The following is a 17280-nucleotide window of genomic DNA, read 5'->3' as shown; positions in this document are numbered from 1 at the left end:
CACCCATATACTCCAGTTATTCTGAATATGACAATATTCTCAATTTGATGTGGGTCATATAAACAGCAAATTATGTTTAAGTATTCCAAATTATGCTGCTTTCCTAATTTAGCATTTTCTGATTAAGATATGGGGGATATGCCGGTATTATTCGGGTTTTAGTAGCATTTTTTAGGCATGTATACAGCCAATTCAGAATATACATTTCAATTAGATTTTTGTTTTTACTGCCGTTTATGATACACTGCCTCTTATCTGTTTACAGCCGGCTCTGTGCATTGTCATGGACTTTTTTTACACAAACTAACTTGACAACAGTTTGTAAGGGTGTGGAGTACATGTTAGGGCACGTTAATCAGAGCATGCATGCCTGTAAAAATGGGTAAACAGGTGTGTTAGTGGGATATTTCTTTTCATTAAACATGGGAACAGTTTAGTAGGAATGTTGTTATTTTCAGAATAAGGGCAGAAACTGGACTATTTTGTGCGTTTAAACTTACTAATGGCATCCTCCTCTGCTGAGCTGTAACGTTAGCTGAGTGGTGCGAGGTCAGATCGCAATAAATGTGTGCTTACTTCTTCGTGGTGATATGGTTGGCAGGTATAGCTTGATTAAAAGAAAATACTTCCTACATGAAGCTGCTCACAAAAAGATTTATGGATTATCTTTTTTTTTTTAAATTAATGTCTTTATTAACAAGTGTAAGTTTACATATATTACCCAAACATTCATGTTTGTTTACACTGTCCTGGTCCTTACATATCACTTTACATGAATGACTCATCATAACGCAGTAAAAGAAAAAGAGATTTCATTACTCACACTTTTTTTCCCCATATTTTAACCACCTCTCCCTCCCTCCCTGCCTCAGAACAAAAGGACAGTAATAGTCAGAAATAATTTAAAGTATAAAACAAATATCGATTAAAAGGAAAGAATTAGAATTTTAAAATAATAACACTAATAATGATAATAATAAACAAAAAATAAAACAAAACAAAAACACCATTTATGCCTAGTCTGATGGAAATGTCCTGAAGGAGTTAAAATATGTTAGGAAGGGTTGCCACTTGTCAAACAACCTCTCTGAGTTTCCTTTCAGATCCTCCCTGATCTTCTCTAGTTTTAGATGAAACATCACATCTTGAAGCCACGAAGAGACAGAGGGAACCCAATTATATTTCCAATGGAGTAGAAGAATACGTCACGCTGCTAATTATGTGAAGGCTAAAATACTCAGCTGGTTAGAAGTGAATAATGCACACTCCAGAGGGGTTCCACAGACTGCTATGAAGGGACAGTTTTTAATATTTGTTTTAAATATTTTGGACGTAGAATCAAAATAACTCTGTCAAAAATGTATTTGCGGATTATCTTGAGCAAGTGGGTCATGATTTCTGCAAAGAGACATTTCTGTTGTGTTTTTTAAATGTATTATTTTGGTGCTGTAGGCATTACAGGCCAAGTGCCATCTGGTTCCATTATTTTGGAGAGAAGGCAGACATCTCTATGGACGATATTTCCAACTCTCTGTAACTCATAGCAAGACAATCTAGCTACATAGCACTACAGATAAGAGGAAAAATATGTATTTTTGATATCTGGTTCAACGGTCCCTTTAAAATTTCTTCATCTTATGCCTCACTGTATTTTCTCTTTGATTCCCTGGACGCTCTCTGGAGTCACTTTAAGCTTACCGCATTGAATAAACTTACCTCAAGGCTTTTTTTTAAAGAATCTGTTGATCCATAACAAACCTACAGTAGCCTTTAAAAACACACGTTTATCTTAACAAAGCAACTTGTGAGTGAAATGGGCTTACGCTTGCATGCGTGCGTACCCGTGTGTGTTCCTTTGTGCGTTGGTGTGTGAGAGTTTGTCCTGACAGTGAGCTGATCTGATAAAAAAAGGAATGAGTCATGGAGCTCTGACAGTTGATCGTCCTGTAATGCCTGATGATCCCTCGGGGCGCCTCTCATCACTCTCTGCTCTACATATAATTCTTTTTGGTTACATGTGTACATGCTACACTGTATGATCAAAGTATGTGGACACGCCCCTTCCACATACTTTGACCAGAATACAGTTAGTTAGTTAGTTAGTTTTTGGTGAAAGTTTGGGGAAGGCCCGTTTCAGATTGACAATGACCCTGTGCACAAAGCGGGTTTTCTGAGTTTTGGTGGAAGCTCTTGTTGTCCCACCTGAAACCTGAAGTGAACGCTGTGACAGCAGCATATTAAAGGCCATGTTTTTGGAACCAGTGACTCAGCATTTATATATGGGTGTACTGTTGCAATGATAAAGGAGAGTTTCTCTGCTGGTGAATATCGCATGCCCATCAAAAGTCAGTGATGTAATGTATTGACCTTCAAAGGTTTTGTCAAGCAAACAAACAAAGACAAGAATTATTTTGACAGTGTCACAGAGGTGTTAATTAAATTATATGTCTTAGCATCAAGGTCATAGCTAGCGGGGGTGTACTGGATTGCATCTTATTCATCTGCCACCTCATGTGTGTAAATAGGAAGGACAAATAACTAGAACAACTCAGTCGCCAGAATAAATGTAGGCTTACTAAATTTCTGTAAGAAAACTAGCTAACAAACAGCAGGTATCTACCAGTTCGGTTCCAACGTCATCTCCGCCACTCACATTGAAGTTCATCATTAATTTTATTACTGGACCAATACATAATGTTTTATGTTACAATAAACGTTTGGGCAATTTTTTTTAAATTCAATTTTGGTTTTGGCTTAAATTTCATTCTGTGTAGCATTGAAAAAGGATTTAAAAGTCTTAAAATCTAATGTGCCTCAATCCATGGTAACCCTGTATTTAAGATTTTTTTCTCGTCTTTAACTTCTCCCACACTCTGCCTCGCTCTCTTATGCTATCTTCAAACGGTATCTTCCATCTTTCCGTCATCCGCCCTCAGTCTATCTAGAGGTCAGCATCAGAGTCTGTAATCACATTTAATATTACATTCTTCATCCCTACAAAGACTTCATTCAGCCCACCTCTGGTATACTGTAGGACCATTGTCCTAAACTTAGCGGAGGGGCAGGATGATGATGTTTATCGGGGATGTTCCCCACTGAGCTGACAGTAGATCTGTAGATGTCTGAGCAAATTATATAGATAAATCTTTGGCCCATTTACGTGTAAGTGAATGAATCATATTTTATAAAATTAGACAAGGAAGCTAAAAGGAAACTTTCATCCACCTCACCCTCTCCTTAAGTCTCTGACTCAGCGTCTCCATGTCTCTCCGCTCCTCTCTACTTTGATTTTATTTTCCCAAATGGAAGGATTCTCATGCCCAGACATGAAAGAGACGAGTTTTTTGAGGTCGTTGGTTTGAGTGTCCTGTGTGGCTCAGTGGGCAAAGGTGCCAACCATATACTCCTTATTTCCAGACGCCTTCCCATGACCTTTACTGAATACTCTCTCTTGCCTGTCCTTGTGGATTTTTAACTCTGCATCTTGACAAAGAAAAATGGGAATTTTAAGATAATTTCAGATCATATTTAAGAACCTAATTCATGTGTTTGCATGTCTGTGAAATTGCATTTAAAGAGGGCCAGTGCGGTTTTGGTGACTACTTTTTTCTACTTCCTCTCTTGTAAGCATTCAAACTAATACGATGTAAGAGCAGCAGTGTGTGTGTGCGTGTGTGTCTGTTTGTCTGTGTGTGTGTCTGTGTGTCTGTGTGTGTGTGGTATGCCCTCATGAGTACTATTCTTGACCAATGTTTTACAAGAGGCCTCAAAGGTTCCTGGGTGGTCTAATTGCGTTTGCCACAGGAGATTGGTGCACTTCGCCATGCTGCGTGTGACTGTTAGATGTGTTTATCAGTTTGTGCAGGCTTGCAGGTGTGAGTCGGTGTAAATCAATATCTTTGACAGAGACGGTACAGTATGTGAGGGTGTTTAATGACACTCACCTGTCATCGCACTGTCACACACATGTTCTTTCTATGAATTTGTGTGTGTGTGTGTGTGTGTGTGTGTGTGTGTGTGTGTGTGTGTGTGTGTGTGTGTGTGTGTGTGCGTGCAGACCATCTCTAAGATATGTGCCTCTTTTTTTCCCCCTCTCATGCTCTCCTGCGGGCATTTTCTTTACCATCGAACCCACAATGCACTTAACCCGCGTGGCAGTAATTGCTTCAACCAGATCACAAATCACACATCTTGCCTTTTGTGACATACTCCCAAGTATGCAGACAAGTACACACACCCCTCTCCTCCCTGCACATAAGTCATCTATCAAAGTGCAACCTGACTCAGCCATGGCCCTGGGGCCCTTATACTAACACACGGAGTTTGGTTTCTATTCAGATAGCTGCTATGGTTACCTTGTTAGACATGTTAAAAAGGCATCAGATTCCCACTTAATTCTGATGGATGAGGTGCATTCGTTTTGTGTAGGTGTGTGCATTCATCTTACAGGTGTTTTTTGTTTTATTGCAAGCACATGATTTCAGTCATTCAACAGTGTTCCTGTTTATTTCTAACTGTCAGGGAGTGTAGGGGTAAAGTATGTTTTACCCGATGTTGCCAAACTGTTTCTGTTCCTTGTTACGTTTTCTGCAAAGCCAACAACCTTCAGGAATAACGATGCAGTCAGGATGTCAGCAGCTGTTTGTTTTTTCAGACCTTCTTGTGGAGCGATGTCTTTTGAGGGTTTTTGCAGTTTTTTGCGCACCAGGCAGTTTGTCTGTCCACCTTTTGAGCAAGCTAGTGTTTTATGAGCTGCATGTACAGTGTGAGTGTTTGATGGTACATGTGAAGGATTCCCAGAATGTGTGTTTTTAGTTTGGTATGTGAATGTGTGTGTGTAATTGTGTGTTTTTTTACAGGGGTCCGGTGAGGGCCGGGCGTTTTGAAGGGGGCCAGACAGCTGCCTTTTACTGCCCCAGGGGGTAATAAACAGTAAGGGAGGGGTAGTTATTTACCCCTTTTATTAGGGCAGGAGGCAGAGGAGGGGACTTTATTGGGGTCACACTGTAACTACACGCAGCTGCAGGGCAAGAAGAGAAATAAAGAAGAGATAGTTTTTAAGAAAAAAAATTAAAGAGCAGTTTTATCATCGCTAAATTCCTCTCTCAGGAATCTAGTTTCCACTTGTTGTATAACTGCATATGTTTGTGAACCTGGGGTCATCTATCATTCTCCACTGCCCCTTTTTTCATTTCCAGGTCCTTTAACAGCCCACTCCTTGTTAAGCACATCTGCTGTCAATCAACTGTACCCTGTAATCAAATTGGCATTTCCTGCTGTCAAAGACACGCCCACTGACCCTTGCCCATTTAATGACTGGTCAGGTAGTTCACTGTCGGACTCAAAACGGTCCCAAGTTGACCTCTATTTGTCATATCACCCTCCTTGGTCACCATCAGTTTAGATGTTTCAAGGAGTAGGTCAGCATTAGGGGAAATGCATATTTCTTGCTGATAGTTAGATGAAGAGATTAAAAACATTCTCACGTCTGTGCGATCAGTATGGTGAATATGTTGCTACAGCAACAGCAGGTTAGCTTAGCTTAGCATAAAGACTGGAAGCAGGGGGAAACGGCTAACCTGGCTCCATGCAAAAGTAGCAAAATCTAAAGCTCACTAATTAGCGTGTCTTTGTCGTTTGTTTAATCTCTACAAAATGGAAATGTAAATAACCACAATTTGCCATTTTGGGGAGTTATGCACTGACTGGACTGTAACTTTTGCCCGTGTGAGTGTTGGTGTGTGGTGGTGTTGCGGGTTTGTGAATGCAGGGGAGGCAGAGCTCTTCATGAGTTTTTTCCTCAGCAGCACTTTGTGACTTGTTGGGTGGTTAATTGATCTGTTGATCTGTTCAGAGATGATCAGATCATATCAATGGATGAGAGGAGCAGCTGCTGCAAGTGAATGCAAACTTCTAGACCCAACAGAACGAACAGTCAACTTTCAGTTTCAATGCACCTGATGTTCTGCTGCTTCGTCTGTGCCCAGAGTCTGCTCTGTGCTTCAAAAGGTGGAACGAATAACTGAACAGTGCATATATTTAAAAAGAGCTCCTGTTTAATAGTCCAGCTCCAAAAGTAGAAAATCTATTTGTGGTGGTAGATGTTTTAATCGTGGCCGGCCACTAGAAATAAATTAACGTGTGGGGAAACCCTGCCTTTGGAAGCGGGTTCATTACCATTAATGTTGCTCAGTGGCGCATGAAACCAAAAACGTTTGACTTCCTGGGTAGAAAGTTATGTGGATCTTCTGTATCATTGGGCCCATAGAGCAAGCACGCTATAGACTTCTGCTAGTGGAGCGGCTAAGTTCGGGTTTAACCCTGCCCTTACTTTGAAATTGTATTATTCAAATAGGTGGCTCTTCTGGATTTACAGATCGGTCCAAATGGATCAAATTCTGATAGTGATATGAGTCATTTTGCAGGGGTTGTGTGGCTACAAAAAAGCAAATTAATTAATAAAAAATAATACAAAAATTACAAACAAATTCAACTTAATTACAGATATTCTTTCCCAATGTAGGTCCATGGGAAAAATCTTTTAACCAAATGGCATCATATAATGGACCTTGAAGTTGAAATCCTAGTGTTTAGCCACTATGTTAAATTGGCCTCAAAGCATTATTCCCAGGGGCTTGTCCCAGCCACTAAATTGTTTGTCACTTTACACTAGCTTCAAATATACTGCACATATGAGAGTGGTATCAATGTTCTCATCTAACTCTTTGAGAAAGCAAATATTTCTCAAAATGTTAAAGTCAAACTGCCTTTAAAGACTTTCCAGAGTAATATGAACCTAATTTAACCATCTGGCAACTGAATTGGAAATAATAAAATAGAGAGAGTCCAATAGTGGCATTCCTGCAGCTGGCTCTCTGCATGGGCCAGGGAAAATTGCAGGATGAGCAGATCCACATGAAAAGTGTGATAAAAGTAAGTAGGCAGGGGGAAAAAAGTCAAATGGAAAGATTTTTAGCCTTGAAGCGTAGCGAGGGGGGAATAACGAGGGCATGTGGCATGGAAATGATTGACAGAGAGGACGGGAGGGATGGGGAGACAAAAAACGGAGAGGGAGCGAGAGAGACTGAGAGGGAGGGGAGAGACAAGTTATTCTAGTTGCAGACAGCTGACAGAACGCCTAAAATAAGATGGAGCCATCTAATGTGCGTATATATATTCTGCAGCTACACTCACAAACCATAAAACATGTGCGCTGTCAAATGCTTTTATGCCCCTAATGGTTTTCAGTGCAGGAGGGCCAAGAGTCAATGTCAGGCTGAATTAATATCGTGCTTTATTGTTTTCCATAGAAAGTGTTGTTTCCTATGATCAAATTTTAATATAAAAGAGACAAAAAGTAAAAACTTTAGCAGTACTGTATCAGACTCCTAGTGTAGTAATAAATATAAAATGTCGTGAGATAGAAAAGGTTAAAGTTGTTCGGCGGGGGCTGAAGGAACACATCAAAACTGACCTGAAACTGGAAGAGCTCAAAGATTGGTTTACACATCTACAAATATAGTCTCACACCTCCTCTGCTGCCAAACACACATGCACACACAGACTCACACACACACACACACACACACACACACACACACACACACACACACACAATGCCAAATAAATGAGCTGTCAATTAACAAATCCAACATACATTTCCATGTTTCAACCCCAGCTGGTCACGTTTGATAAAGAGACAGGCAGATCACTCAGGAGCTAAGACCATCATGTAGATATGTGACATACTAGATACAGTTACCACATTTATTACATAGTGAAGCTAACAGAGATAATGGAAATAAACTACTGACTGCTATCTCCCAGCGCTGCCTTAACAAATGGGGGAATAAGTGATGTAAGTGGTGATGCAGGAGAGAAGGGGGGAAGGCTGGAAGGACGTAAAGTGAGAAGTGCTCTTGTTCATTGTCGCTCGTAGACTCTGGTGCATATCACATCATCTGCTCCCATAGTCTGAAAGCAGAGAAGAGGGACAAAGTTAAAGGGGACCTATTAGGCTTTTCGTATTTGTGTCATATATTGTGTTACAGCGAAGGATGTTCATATTAAATGTGGCCAAAGTTCTGAATAACGAGGTGAATGTATGCAGAGGTAAGTCCTGTGAGCAGAAACTAGTAGGTTTCCTACACTCCCGATCACTCAGTTTCCAGTGTTTTTCTCTACTGTGGCTACAGCATGATGTCATAGTGTGCAGGATGTCTTTATGGTCACCTGCTCCAGGCAGAAGGGTTTACATTCAGGGATTTTGTAAATTTCTCCCTGGTTTCAGATCATATTCCAGCTGGGACATGTCTTGTTGTGTTTAGAAGTTTTAATTGGTCATTTTCCGTGATTAAAAGTACAGCTATACACTGTTACAATCATTTCCTGGGTGCAATTACAGTGCAGAGATGCAGAGATGCCGAGATACGAAACATCGGTAAGCAATGACCAGTCAGAGCCGATGGGGCTTTTTCATGAGGGAGGCATAAAGAGACAGACGCTAAAATGGAGCCTTCTTAGACAGAGGCTGAATAATGGTGTTCCAGCAAAGACAGTATGAAGGGGGGGATTTTTGATTTCTAAAGCATGTAAACATGATCAACTAGAAACCTTAAATACAAGTAAGAACCTTAAAATGAGCATAATCTTTAAACATGGGCATGGTTATCTGCAATTTAGCAGAATAAACCATTAATGTTGTTTCTCTTTAGACAATATTAAGTTACTTTTAATGTCTCCAAGAGTAAAGACCAACATCATCTCACTGTGCCAAACTGTTTTGAACAAACATGATTTAGGGAAAGTTGTTAAAGCAAGCACGCAACTTCGTGCGAAACACTCACAAAGCTATATAAATTCTGGCATCTGAATAGCAGTTGCGGGTTTGGTGCTTAAGAGCATGTCAGGAGTCTCAAATTTGAACTTTCTGCCAACCTTCAAGCAACCGTTGGCCCATAAATTCGTGCTCTGTTTGCAGTTTGTTTAATTCCAAAACAATTTTCTCCAGAGAGGACTGTGGAGGATGCATGTGTCATCTGAGGTTGGACTGGTTTACCAGTAGACTTTGGTCAAATAATTATTTTAAATATTTATCAAAATTAGTTATAGTCAGCCTGAAGTTCCAGCTGGGTTTCATATTAAATACATTTCAGTTTGTTGGATTTTATCCTTATTCATGGTAGAAAGTTTTGGTTGTTGTCAGCAGCAGAGCAAAATACTGCAAACTATTGCAAAAATATCTGAAAAAAATCACATTTGACCCAGACCTGTTTAGAGTTTGTTTATCTTCCTGTAGCAAACATGACACTAACATTTTAATTATTTGTTTGCCCTGTTCTGTTACATGCATTTGTAATCTTGACAGAAGCTCTTTAATCTTCTGCTAGCTGAATAATTAGATAATGGTACTCTCAGCAAAATCATGTCATTATATAATAAGGCAACACTTAAGATTATATCCTATTAAAGTGTTATAATGTTGGACAAATGGGGCGCTGATAAAATACATACTAGTAGCCACCACAGAGGGGAAGATAAAAAAGAAAGAAAGAAAGAAGTTGCATTTAAATGTGACAAAGAGAAAAATACACTGCTGGTATTTTTAAATTCCCAGGTACTTAAATATATGCAGATGCAAGAGACACTCATTTCATTCCTAAGTAAGAAGTGCTGGAAAAATGGAGTATCAATACTCATGTTCAGAGAAGCTGACTGTATATTTTAAGTATAATTCATTTAAAATGCATGAAATACTTAGAAATAGAAACCCTGAGTACAGGAGGGTTTTTCCTTTGATAATTATAATATCTAAATTGATATGTTCACTGAAAGTTGAATTGTATTTATGGCTACTTGCTAACAATACTCTAGTATAGTGATATAGTTTTGGGGGAAGAAGATAAAGCTGAACATCAAATCATGTGCACTATTGAAAATAAAATTAGGGATTTAATTTGAGTTACTTACTCAAAGATACTGCTCGCTGTAGTGTACTTGGTGTGAGGTTCAAGCATTGGTCAAGCACCAATGATTTTGGATTTTTGATTTTGTAACTCGGCATCCACTAGACCATACAGTTCAAGAGTGACACCTTCAAGGGAAGTATGTCCAAGAAGGTTTATTTGTGCAGAAGTTTCTAAAACTCTTCATTAGGGGCCACAGGGACAGTCAAATGGCCTTAAATTAGAAAGAAATAGCCCACCACACTGGAGAAAAAGTAGTTTTGCTGCAAGGTGTAGAAGACCATGAGAGATTGCTGTAAGAACTAAAAAAACAGTCTTGGAAAGTGGATAAGCGGGGTGTGGGGGGACAAAGCAGTATAAAATAATCTCGACTGGATGTTAGCAACAGTTGTAATTACAGAACACAAATACAATGTTTGGCACTACATTGGTATTACTCTCTGTTACAGGCAGCCAACTTTACCAGTAATATTCTACTGGTACGACTTGTTGACTTCTTGCTTATCCACAGAATATTTTGTTGGCACACCCCCTGGCACTTCGGAGCATATTGCAACGAACAAAGCATAAATGCTTCTGTGCATAGCTCACATACCATTTTTGGAGCCCAGGACCACAGTTTTCTCGTGCTAGTGTAAACAGAGCTTCAGGAAGCTTCAAGAAAAGCCCTGGTGGCCCACAAAATAGTAAGAATTCAACTACAGAACTGTCTGTCATAGTAAAGCTGACTGTTACTGCTGTCTGAGTCAAGCCCAAAACTTGTCCACAACACTTCAGGTATTTACAAATTTTATTGATACCCTATATTTACAACAAATTACACTATAATATGTACTCTGTAATCTGCAGTAAAGCAGTACCTTTGTTGATTCTACATCTAAACTTGGAGTGGATAGTTTGTGTGCTTTACCAGGATCAGTTTGCCGTCTTTGGTGATCTCTCGGGTCCAGGACGTCTTAGGCCCTTCTCCTTTCTGCAGAGTCTGCTCACATGTGATCTTACTGTCGGTTTCCCAACGTGGAAAACTCTGAGGACGGATAAAGAGGGAAAAACTATTAGACACATCATGTTCATTATTGAATGTGCAGATAAATGTATGCACAGATGTATATGACATCATTCAGAGGGAAGAGGAGATAATAAGAGAGTGGTTAATGGAGAGAGAAAACAAAGGTGGAGCCGTGCGATCACTGAGAGGTGATAACTTGTGATGCTCTCATCGTTACTACAGCGAAACACTGGCTGGTTGCATGTGTTTGCTTTGGAGACAGCCAAACAGAGGCCATGTATGGGAAGATGGAGAAAGCAACAGGAGAATTAGGGAGGGACGGAGAGCAGGGAAGGGCAAGAAGGGGGAAAAGAGGGAAGACGGGAAGTTGAAAGGGGTCGTAAAGAGTGTGAAGGAGCATAATGTAGCTTGATAGGCCTTCAGAGACTAAGGGAGGAGGAAAGATATGCTATCAGTCTAAATATGATGAAAAGCCAAATTAAACAGATTGATGCGATCTGGACAGCTCCCTCCCCAAAGGCCTATTTATTCTGTGTGTGTGTGTGTGTGTGTGTGTGTGTGTGTGTGTGTGTGTGTGTGTGTGTGTGTGTGTGTGTGTGTGTGTGTGTGTGCGCGTACGCGCGCGCATGTGTGTGTGTGTGCGTGCACAGAGTATGCAGTGTGTACCGTGCAGGGACGTCCGTCCACCGTGGCCTCGTTGAACTCCTGCCCCACAGTGAAGGTGATGTGAGTGGTGCGGACTGTGGTTGAGGTTTTAATGGACAGTGTCTCTCCGTCCTGCGTGATCTCCACCAGTGGGTTGGAGGCTGCCTTCACAGCTATCATGCGCAGCATCACATTCACACCTAAACACACACACACACAAACACGTAAGACAAGGACAATATAACTAGAAAGAGTAAGCAGAGATCTGGTGGTGTTCATATAAGGGACAGCACAAACCAAACCGCCTTTTAACACTGCCTGTTCAAGGTAGGAATATTACACCGTTATGCCGCCTCGCCATTCTATATAAAAAAGACACAAACGCGAAATGAGGGCACAGAATTGTCTCGTTTTTGAGCCAGCAAGGGAGGTATTATTAACAAGGGCTGCCCCTAGACAGTAAGAGACATCAGTCATAGACCCCTCAGTCAACTGAGATTGCTTCAAGTTGAGCAGATGTTTTTTTTTTCTGTGTAGTGGACTTCTGGGGACGTTTTGGTCCCTAGATTTTGCTGTGGAGTGAGTACATGCAGCCAGCAGCACAGAGGGAGAGAGACAGACCTCACTGGAAGGTGAGGAAGTGGTGAATTTACAGCTCACTGCATGTTAATGGGATACAGTCTCTAGCATTTGATAATATTTAGTGTTGGCAAAAAATGTTGTTGTGCATTTGTTTCCTTAGCACCATTACCTTGTTTACCATATGATGTGAATGCCGCTGTCACACTGAATGTCTTGCGGTGCCCTTTTCAAACTTTAGAACTTTGTATGGAAAACAAAATGAATTTTTATGTCACACAGTGTTGGTTTTAGGATTTGGGTTGTGATTCAGGCATAAGAAGCAAACTAAAATCTTTATTTTTTATAAACAGGCCCTAAGCCGTGTGTGTATGTGGGTGTGTGTGTGTGTGTGTAAGTGGTGTGGTGTGGTGTTGCTGCTTTTTCAACATGTTCTCCTGCACACTCATGGTAAATGGAGCAGCCCAGCGCTGCAAAACTCGGTCCAATAATGATGACAGAGGAAACAATGAGGTCATGGCCAGCACATCTGCATTCCCCTCACAGTTAATCATCTTTGCACACACAGACTCAAAACGGACTCCTCGCTGTAATCTGAATTATTCTCCTTTTTTTTAGCACAGAGAGATAGCATTAGTCCCAAGTAGTGTGCTGCGGTGAAACTGATGATACAGCGTGGGAAAAGAGAGGGAGCCAGGAGCAGATCGGTGCAGAGGGAGGAAGGGAGGGGAGAGAGAGGGGAGAGGGGGTCAGACAGACGAGGGGCAGTGTTCTGTGTGTGGTGTGTGAAGATCTCTGGCCAAGTGTGAGGGGAAGTGTGTGTACCTCGTCCAGCGTGTATCTGCCTTCGAATTGGGTTTCGCACTTCTCACCTCTCACACATTCCCACCTGTCACCAAGGGTAAATATATACACACTCTGAAATGCACAGTCATTCAGCGTGCATAGGGATGTCCACGCTGCACACTGTACACACTGTATGTGCAGCACACACAACACACTGTGTGTGTCCATTGTCGTTGTATATTAATTTTGCATCTTGCAAAAGTTAATGTTGAGTGATTGTTACCTTTTGTGTGGGACTGTCCATTAATATACTCTAATTTGTGACATCTTTTTAAATTTTTTATTTATTTAGTTTCACAGTCAGGGATAGATAAAGTACGTGTATTTAAGTAATGCACCAAAGTGCACTTTTTGCAGTACTCGTACTTTGCTGAAGTATTTAAATTTTATGCTATTTCATACTAATAATTACTTCATTTCAACAGAAAATATTATAATTATTACTTACAGAAATATGATGCATTATTAAAGATTAAACTTTCCAACAGTGCAGTATGTAAATAGGTCAAATTAGCTCTGCCTCTTGCATCATTAAAATGCTGCTTACATGCTAATGCATTATAATTAATAACTCAGTTACTGAAAGGACTCAATCTGCTTGCACGTTAGTAGTACAAGTGTACATTTTTGCTGAAATACTTATGTACATTTCTTTTAAAAAAGTTTGTTACTTATGACTTTTGGGCATTGCAACTTTTATTTAAGTTAATAATATAAATACTTCTTCCACATACAGTTTCTAAAAATGTGAAGAATGGCTGCATTTCTGTTTTACATCACTGCCATTTTTATCCATATTTGTGACATTTCAGACAAACTGATTTAGCAGTTAAAAATAATTGACAGTGGTTGATCATGTAAATGATCGTCTGTTGCAACATAAAAGGTGCTCGATCTCCAGTTACTATTAAGAAACACCAAAAAATATCTAAAATTAGGTAATATATGGCTTTAGCCTTAAAACACATTAAATAAGCAAATAAAAAAGAAACTATGTACCATTTCCCCTGATATATGTATATAAAGACACTACATCGTAAAGAATAATGTCAACCATAAAAGGTGTGGAAACTGATCGTTTTGTTCAAACGTGCCTTTTAGCTCCAGGAACCTAGTTGAAACTATAACTCTGCTTAAGAACAAAAAAGTCTCGTTCCTAAAAGTTTAGATTATTTCAGGCAACATATCGACCTGCAGACGCTATGTTATATCCAGTCTGTTGGCTCAGACTGAGGAGCGGAGTCAAGTGTGGACCATTTGGGAGCCACGGAGGGGGCCAAAGCTTCTCAAGTAACTGCCAGTTGCTAGAAGTTCGAAATTACCTGAACAGACTTTTGCAGACCTGTGACTAAAATGCTTAAATTCACACAGACCTAGCCACATGAGGACACAGATAGACAGACGGTCAGGGTCAGAGGTCAAAGAGCAGAGGGCAGAGGAAGCATTTGGGACGCAGGGAGACGAGGGAAGAGGGGAGGAGAGCCGGAGTGAGGAAAGGAAGGGAGGATGGAGGGGAAGGAGGAGGGTGCTGACAGGCTGTGTCCAGCTGTGCTTTGCCCCCCAATGAAGCCAGAGGCCATTCCTCTCTGTCAGTCATGCCAATTCAGAGGGAAATTATAGGAACACATGCTGTGGTGCGTGTGTGTGTGCGCGTGTGTGTGCGCATGTGTGTGTGTGAGTGAGTGTGTGAGGGAGCGAGAAAAAGTACAGTGTCACTTAGTGGAGTTCAACCTGCATTCCTGCTGTAGTTCCTCCTCAATGAATACTTCGTCTTACCTCTCTCTTTGGCACTCCTGCACACGAACAGATTAAGAAAGCGCACACGAGCTTTACAGTGTGAAAAAATGCTGTGAAATACGGCCAAATTACAGTAATGTACCAAAATACTTAAGTACCAATAATAGCAACAAAAACTGTAAATGTTGATGCTTTTTGGAGCCAGTACTGCGCTGTAAAGCTCATATTCTGCTATAGAATATTAAGTTATTGTATTGATACTGTAAAACAACAGTAAGATGTTGGCAATAGGGGGTTGACAGATTATCGGCCTGGCTGATTATCAGGGGCGACATTTGGGATTTTGCAGATTATCTGTATTTGCGTTTTATTTTCATGACCACTGATAAAATTAATTAAAGAAAAAGTGTGCGTATTACACTCAACCAACACCAGGGAAGGCAGTCTGCAGTACATGCCAAGAAAGTGTCAGCATGGGAGGAACTTTTATGTTTAGGGAGCAATTTTTTTCGTTCATATTTGCTGTATTTGATGTTGAAAGTTCAGCTTTGATTAAACATTTGCTAAGAGTATTTAAACAAAGTTTTGCATGGGAGTTTGTTATATTCCAAATCCTAAATTTCAACAGAAATGCTTAAATTTTTATTGTAAATGCATGTCGGTTTCAATACCGGTCATCTGCCTCATTAAGTACTAATAATCAGTATGAGCCCTGAAAAACCAATATCGGTGGACCCCTAGCAGCCTCAGCTGTAATTTACTGTAATTGTATGTGAAGATTTACAGTGCCTTATTATTGCATTATTGTATTTGGAGCCATATCATTACATTTCCATATCATCACAATGCCATCTTTCCCTTTGTTACACACACACACACACACACACACACACACACACACACACACACACACATGTATGGAAATAAACATACTTAGAGACACATTAAACCCTAATTGGTGCGTCAGTCTAACGGGGAAGTTGGAATTCGCGCTCCCGCCCAGTGGTGATGTGTCTACATTCAGAACAATAGTGCCACTTGACAGCTATTTCAATAACCTCTATGTGCAGTAGACTGTGTGTGCATGCGTGTGTGTGTGAGGGAGAGAGGGAGTGGGGGGTAAGAGGCGGCATTGTTTGATGCAGTCATCTCATACATTCATCTCTCCCTGCGCGCTTACGTGATGATATGGATTCCAGGTGTGCACTGGCAAATCCCCTAATGGGAATTGGCTACTAACGACAGACGGCTCTGATACTCCCCGCGCGCACATGCACGCACACACACCCCTGACGCCTGTGCAGACTCTATTCACCAGTGATGTGAACAAACTGTGTGAATCTCAGCAGCAGGTGTTTTTTTCCCTTCGACTGTCACTTCAAATAATGATGTGACTGTCCTGCACTGTATCGTGCCATAACGGTTCTCCTCAACACACACACACACACACACACACACACACACACACACACAAAATCTGAGGCTGCGACACAGACAGATGTGCCGCCGTTTGTCTCTATTGTGTTTGCAGGGTAGGCCGGGGGGGTGATACTGGCTGGGGGCCAAGCACTGAGTTTTGGGTTCCGCAGAATGACAAAGACCCCCCACCCATGCGTGGTACAGAGGGTGATCCTCGCTGGTGCACGGACACAGAGGAAGATTTGACCTATAAATTTGCTGAGAGAGCTACAGTTTGAGCTGACACATCTGATCTGTGTCATTACGCAAGGGAATCAGAGCTTTAAAAGAAACCGGTCTTGTGCAAAAATATAGTCAGCTGCTATGTCAGGACACGAATTTTCTTTAAAATCATCACTTACCCAGCTTTTTCAAGAGTTCTTCAAAGTTTTCAGAACTCTTCATTGACCATGTGCCGGCGAAATCAGGGATTTTGCGCTCCATGTTTGGCTGCAGCTATAGTTGTCGGATATTAGGTGAACTGTCAGGTCCAAGTGTGGTCGGTGCGCGGTTGTCCTTGCGCGTTTTGCGTCAAAAACGCTCCAATTCTCTCGCGTTAATCTCGTTTGGGTATGTGGGCGCACCGGTTGGCTTGACACTGCTCGTCCAATTGCTTCTGCCCTCTTCCTAGGATGTCAGAGTTCTTGCCTCACCTATGTGCCGGTGCACTGTAAGTTTTAAGTGTCTGCGCTACAAATGAATGGCACAGAAAGCAGAGATACTTGTGTAGGGATGCACACGCCCCTTTCTATATGGGCACGCCCCGCAGGCCAACAGATTACAGGCAAAGGTCCTCGGTGCCTCGACCTGACCACGCCCCTGACGGCAGCATGTGCACTTCAGAGCTTCTCACACAGCCAGCAGTTGGAGACGCCTCTCATCCAAGCGCGTATCCTTGAATCAGACCGCGCCCTGATGGCTGACGGTCCTGTGCGCTCTGGAGCAGCATCTGCAGACTTTGTAATATTATATAAAATGTTCAAGTGTGTGATTTGTTTTGCCACTTGTGATGCAGCGCAGTTGAATGAATGACTTCAACGC

The 17280-nt window shown here is 41.2% G+C and overlaps 2 protein-coding genes across 2 annotated transcripts in view; one reads left to right on the top strand and one right to left on the bottom strand.

Moving 5' to 3' along the window:
- Positions 1–17280, top strand: part of LOC121945936 (uncharacterized) — a 73005-nt gene that overhangs the window by 4802 nt on the left and 50923 nt on the right. The gene's annotated exons all lie outside the window — the stretch shown is intronic.
- On the bottom strand, positions 7272–16951 carry crabp2a (cellular retinoic acid binding protein 2, a). Its single transcript, XM_042490352.2, has 4 exons — positions 16602–16951; positions 11641–11819; positions 10876–10992; positions 7272–7974 (listed from the first exon to the last, which is right to left on the bottom strand). Exons 1-4 carry the CDS (start codon positions 16681–16683, stop codon positions 7924–7926), a joined length of 429 nt encoding a protein of 142 aa, XP_042346286.1. The 5' UTR covers positions 16684–16951; the 3' UTR covers positions 7272–7923.

This window comes from Plectropomus leopardus, chromosome 11 (genome assembly GCF_026936395.1).
Source record: "Plectropomus leopardus strain MGB_pleo_1.0 chromosome 11, ASM2693639v1, whole genome shotgun sequence".
Lineage (NCBI taxonomy): Eukaryota > Metazoa > Chordata > Actinopteri > Perciformes > Serranidae > Plectropomus > Plectropomus leopardus.
Note: the sequence above shows the minus strand (reverse complement) of the source record. Positions and strands in the feature narration are given on the sequence as shown.

Bases quoted from the DNA above. Each gene is read 5' to 3' on its own strand.
- crabp2a (XM_042490352.2), bottom strand. From the start codon at position 16,683: ATGGAGCGCAAAATCCCTGATTTCGCCGGCACATGGTCAATGAAGAGT. The intron at 11,820-16,601 runs GTAAGTGATGAT...GTGTGTGTTTAG, and splicing joins AGAACTCTTGAAAAAGCTGG to GTGTGAATGTGATGCTGCGC. The intron at 10,993-11,640 runs GTACACACTGCA...ATCCGTCCTCAG, and splicing joins TGGACGGACGTCCCTGCACG to AGTTTTCCACGTTGGGAAAC.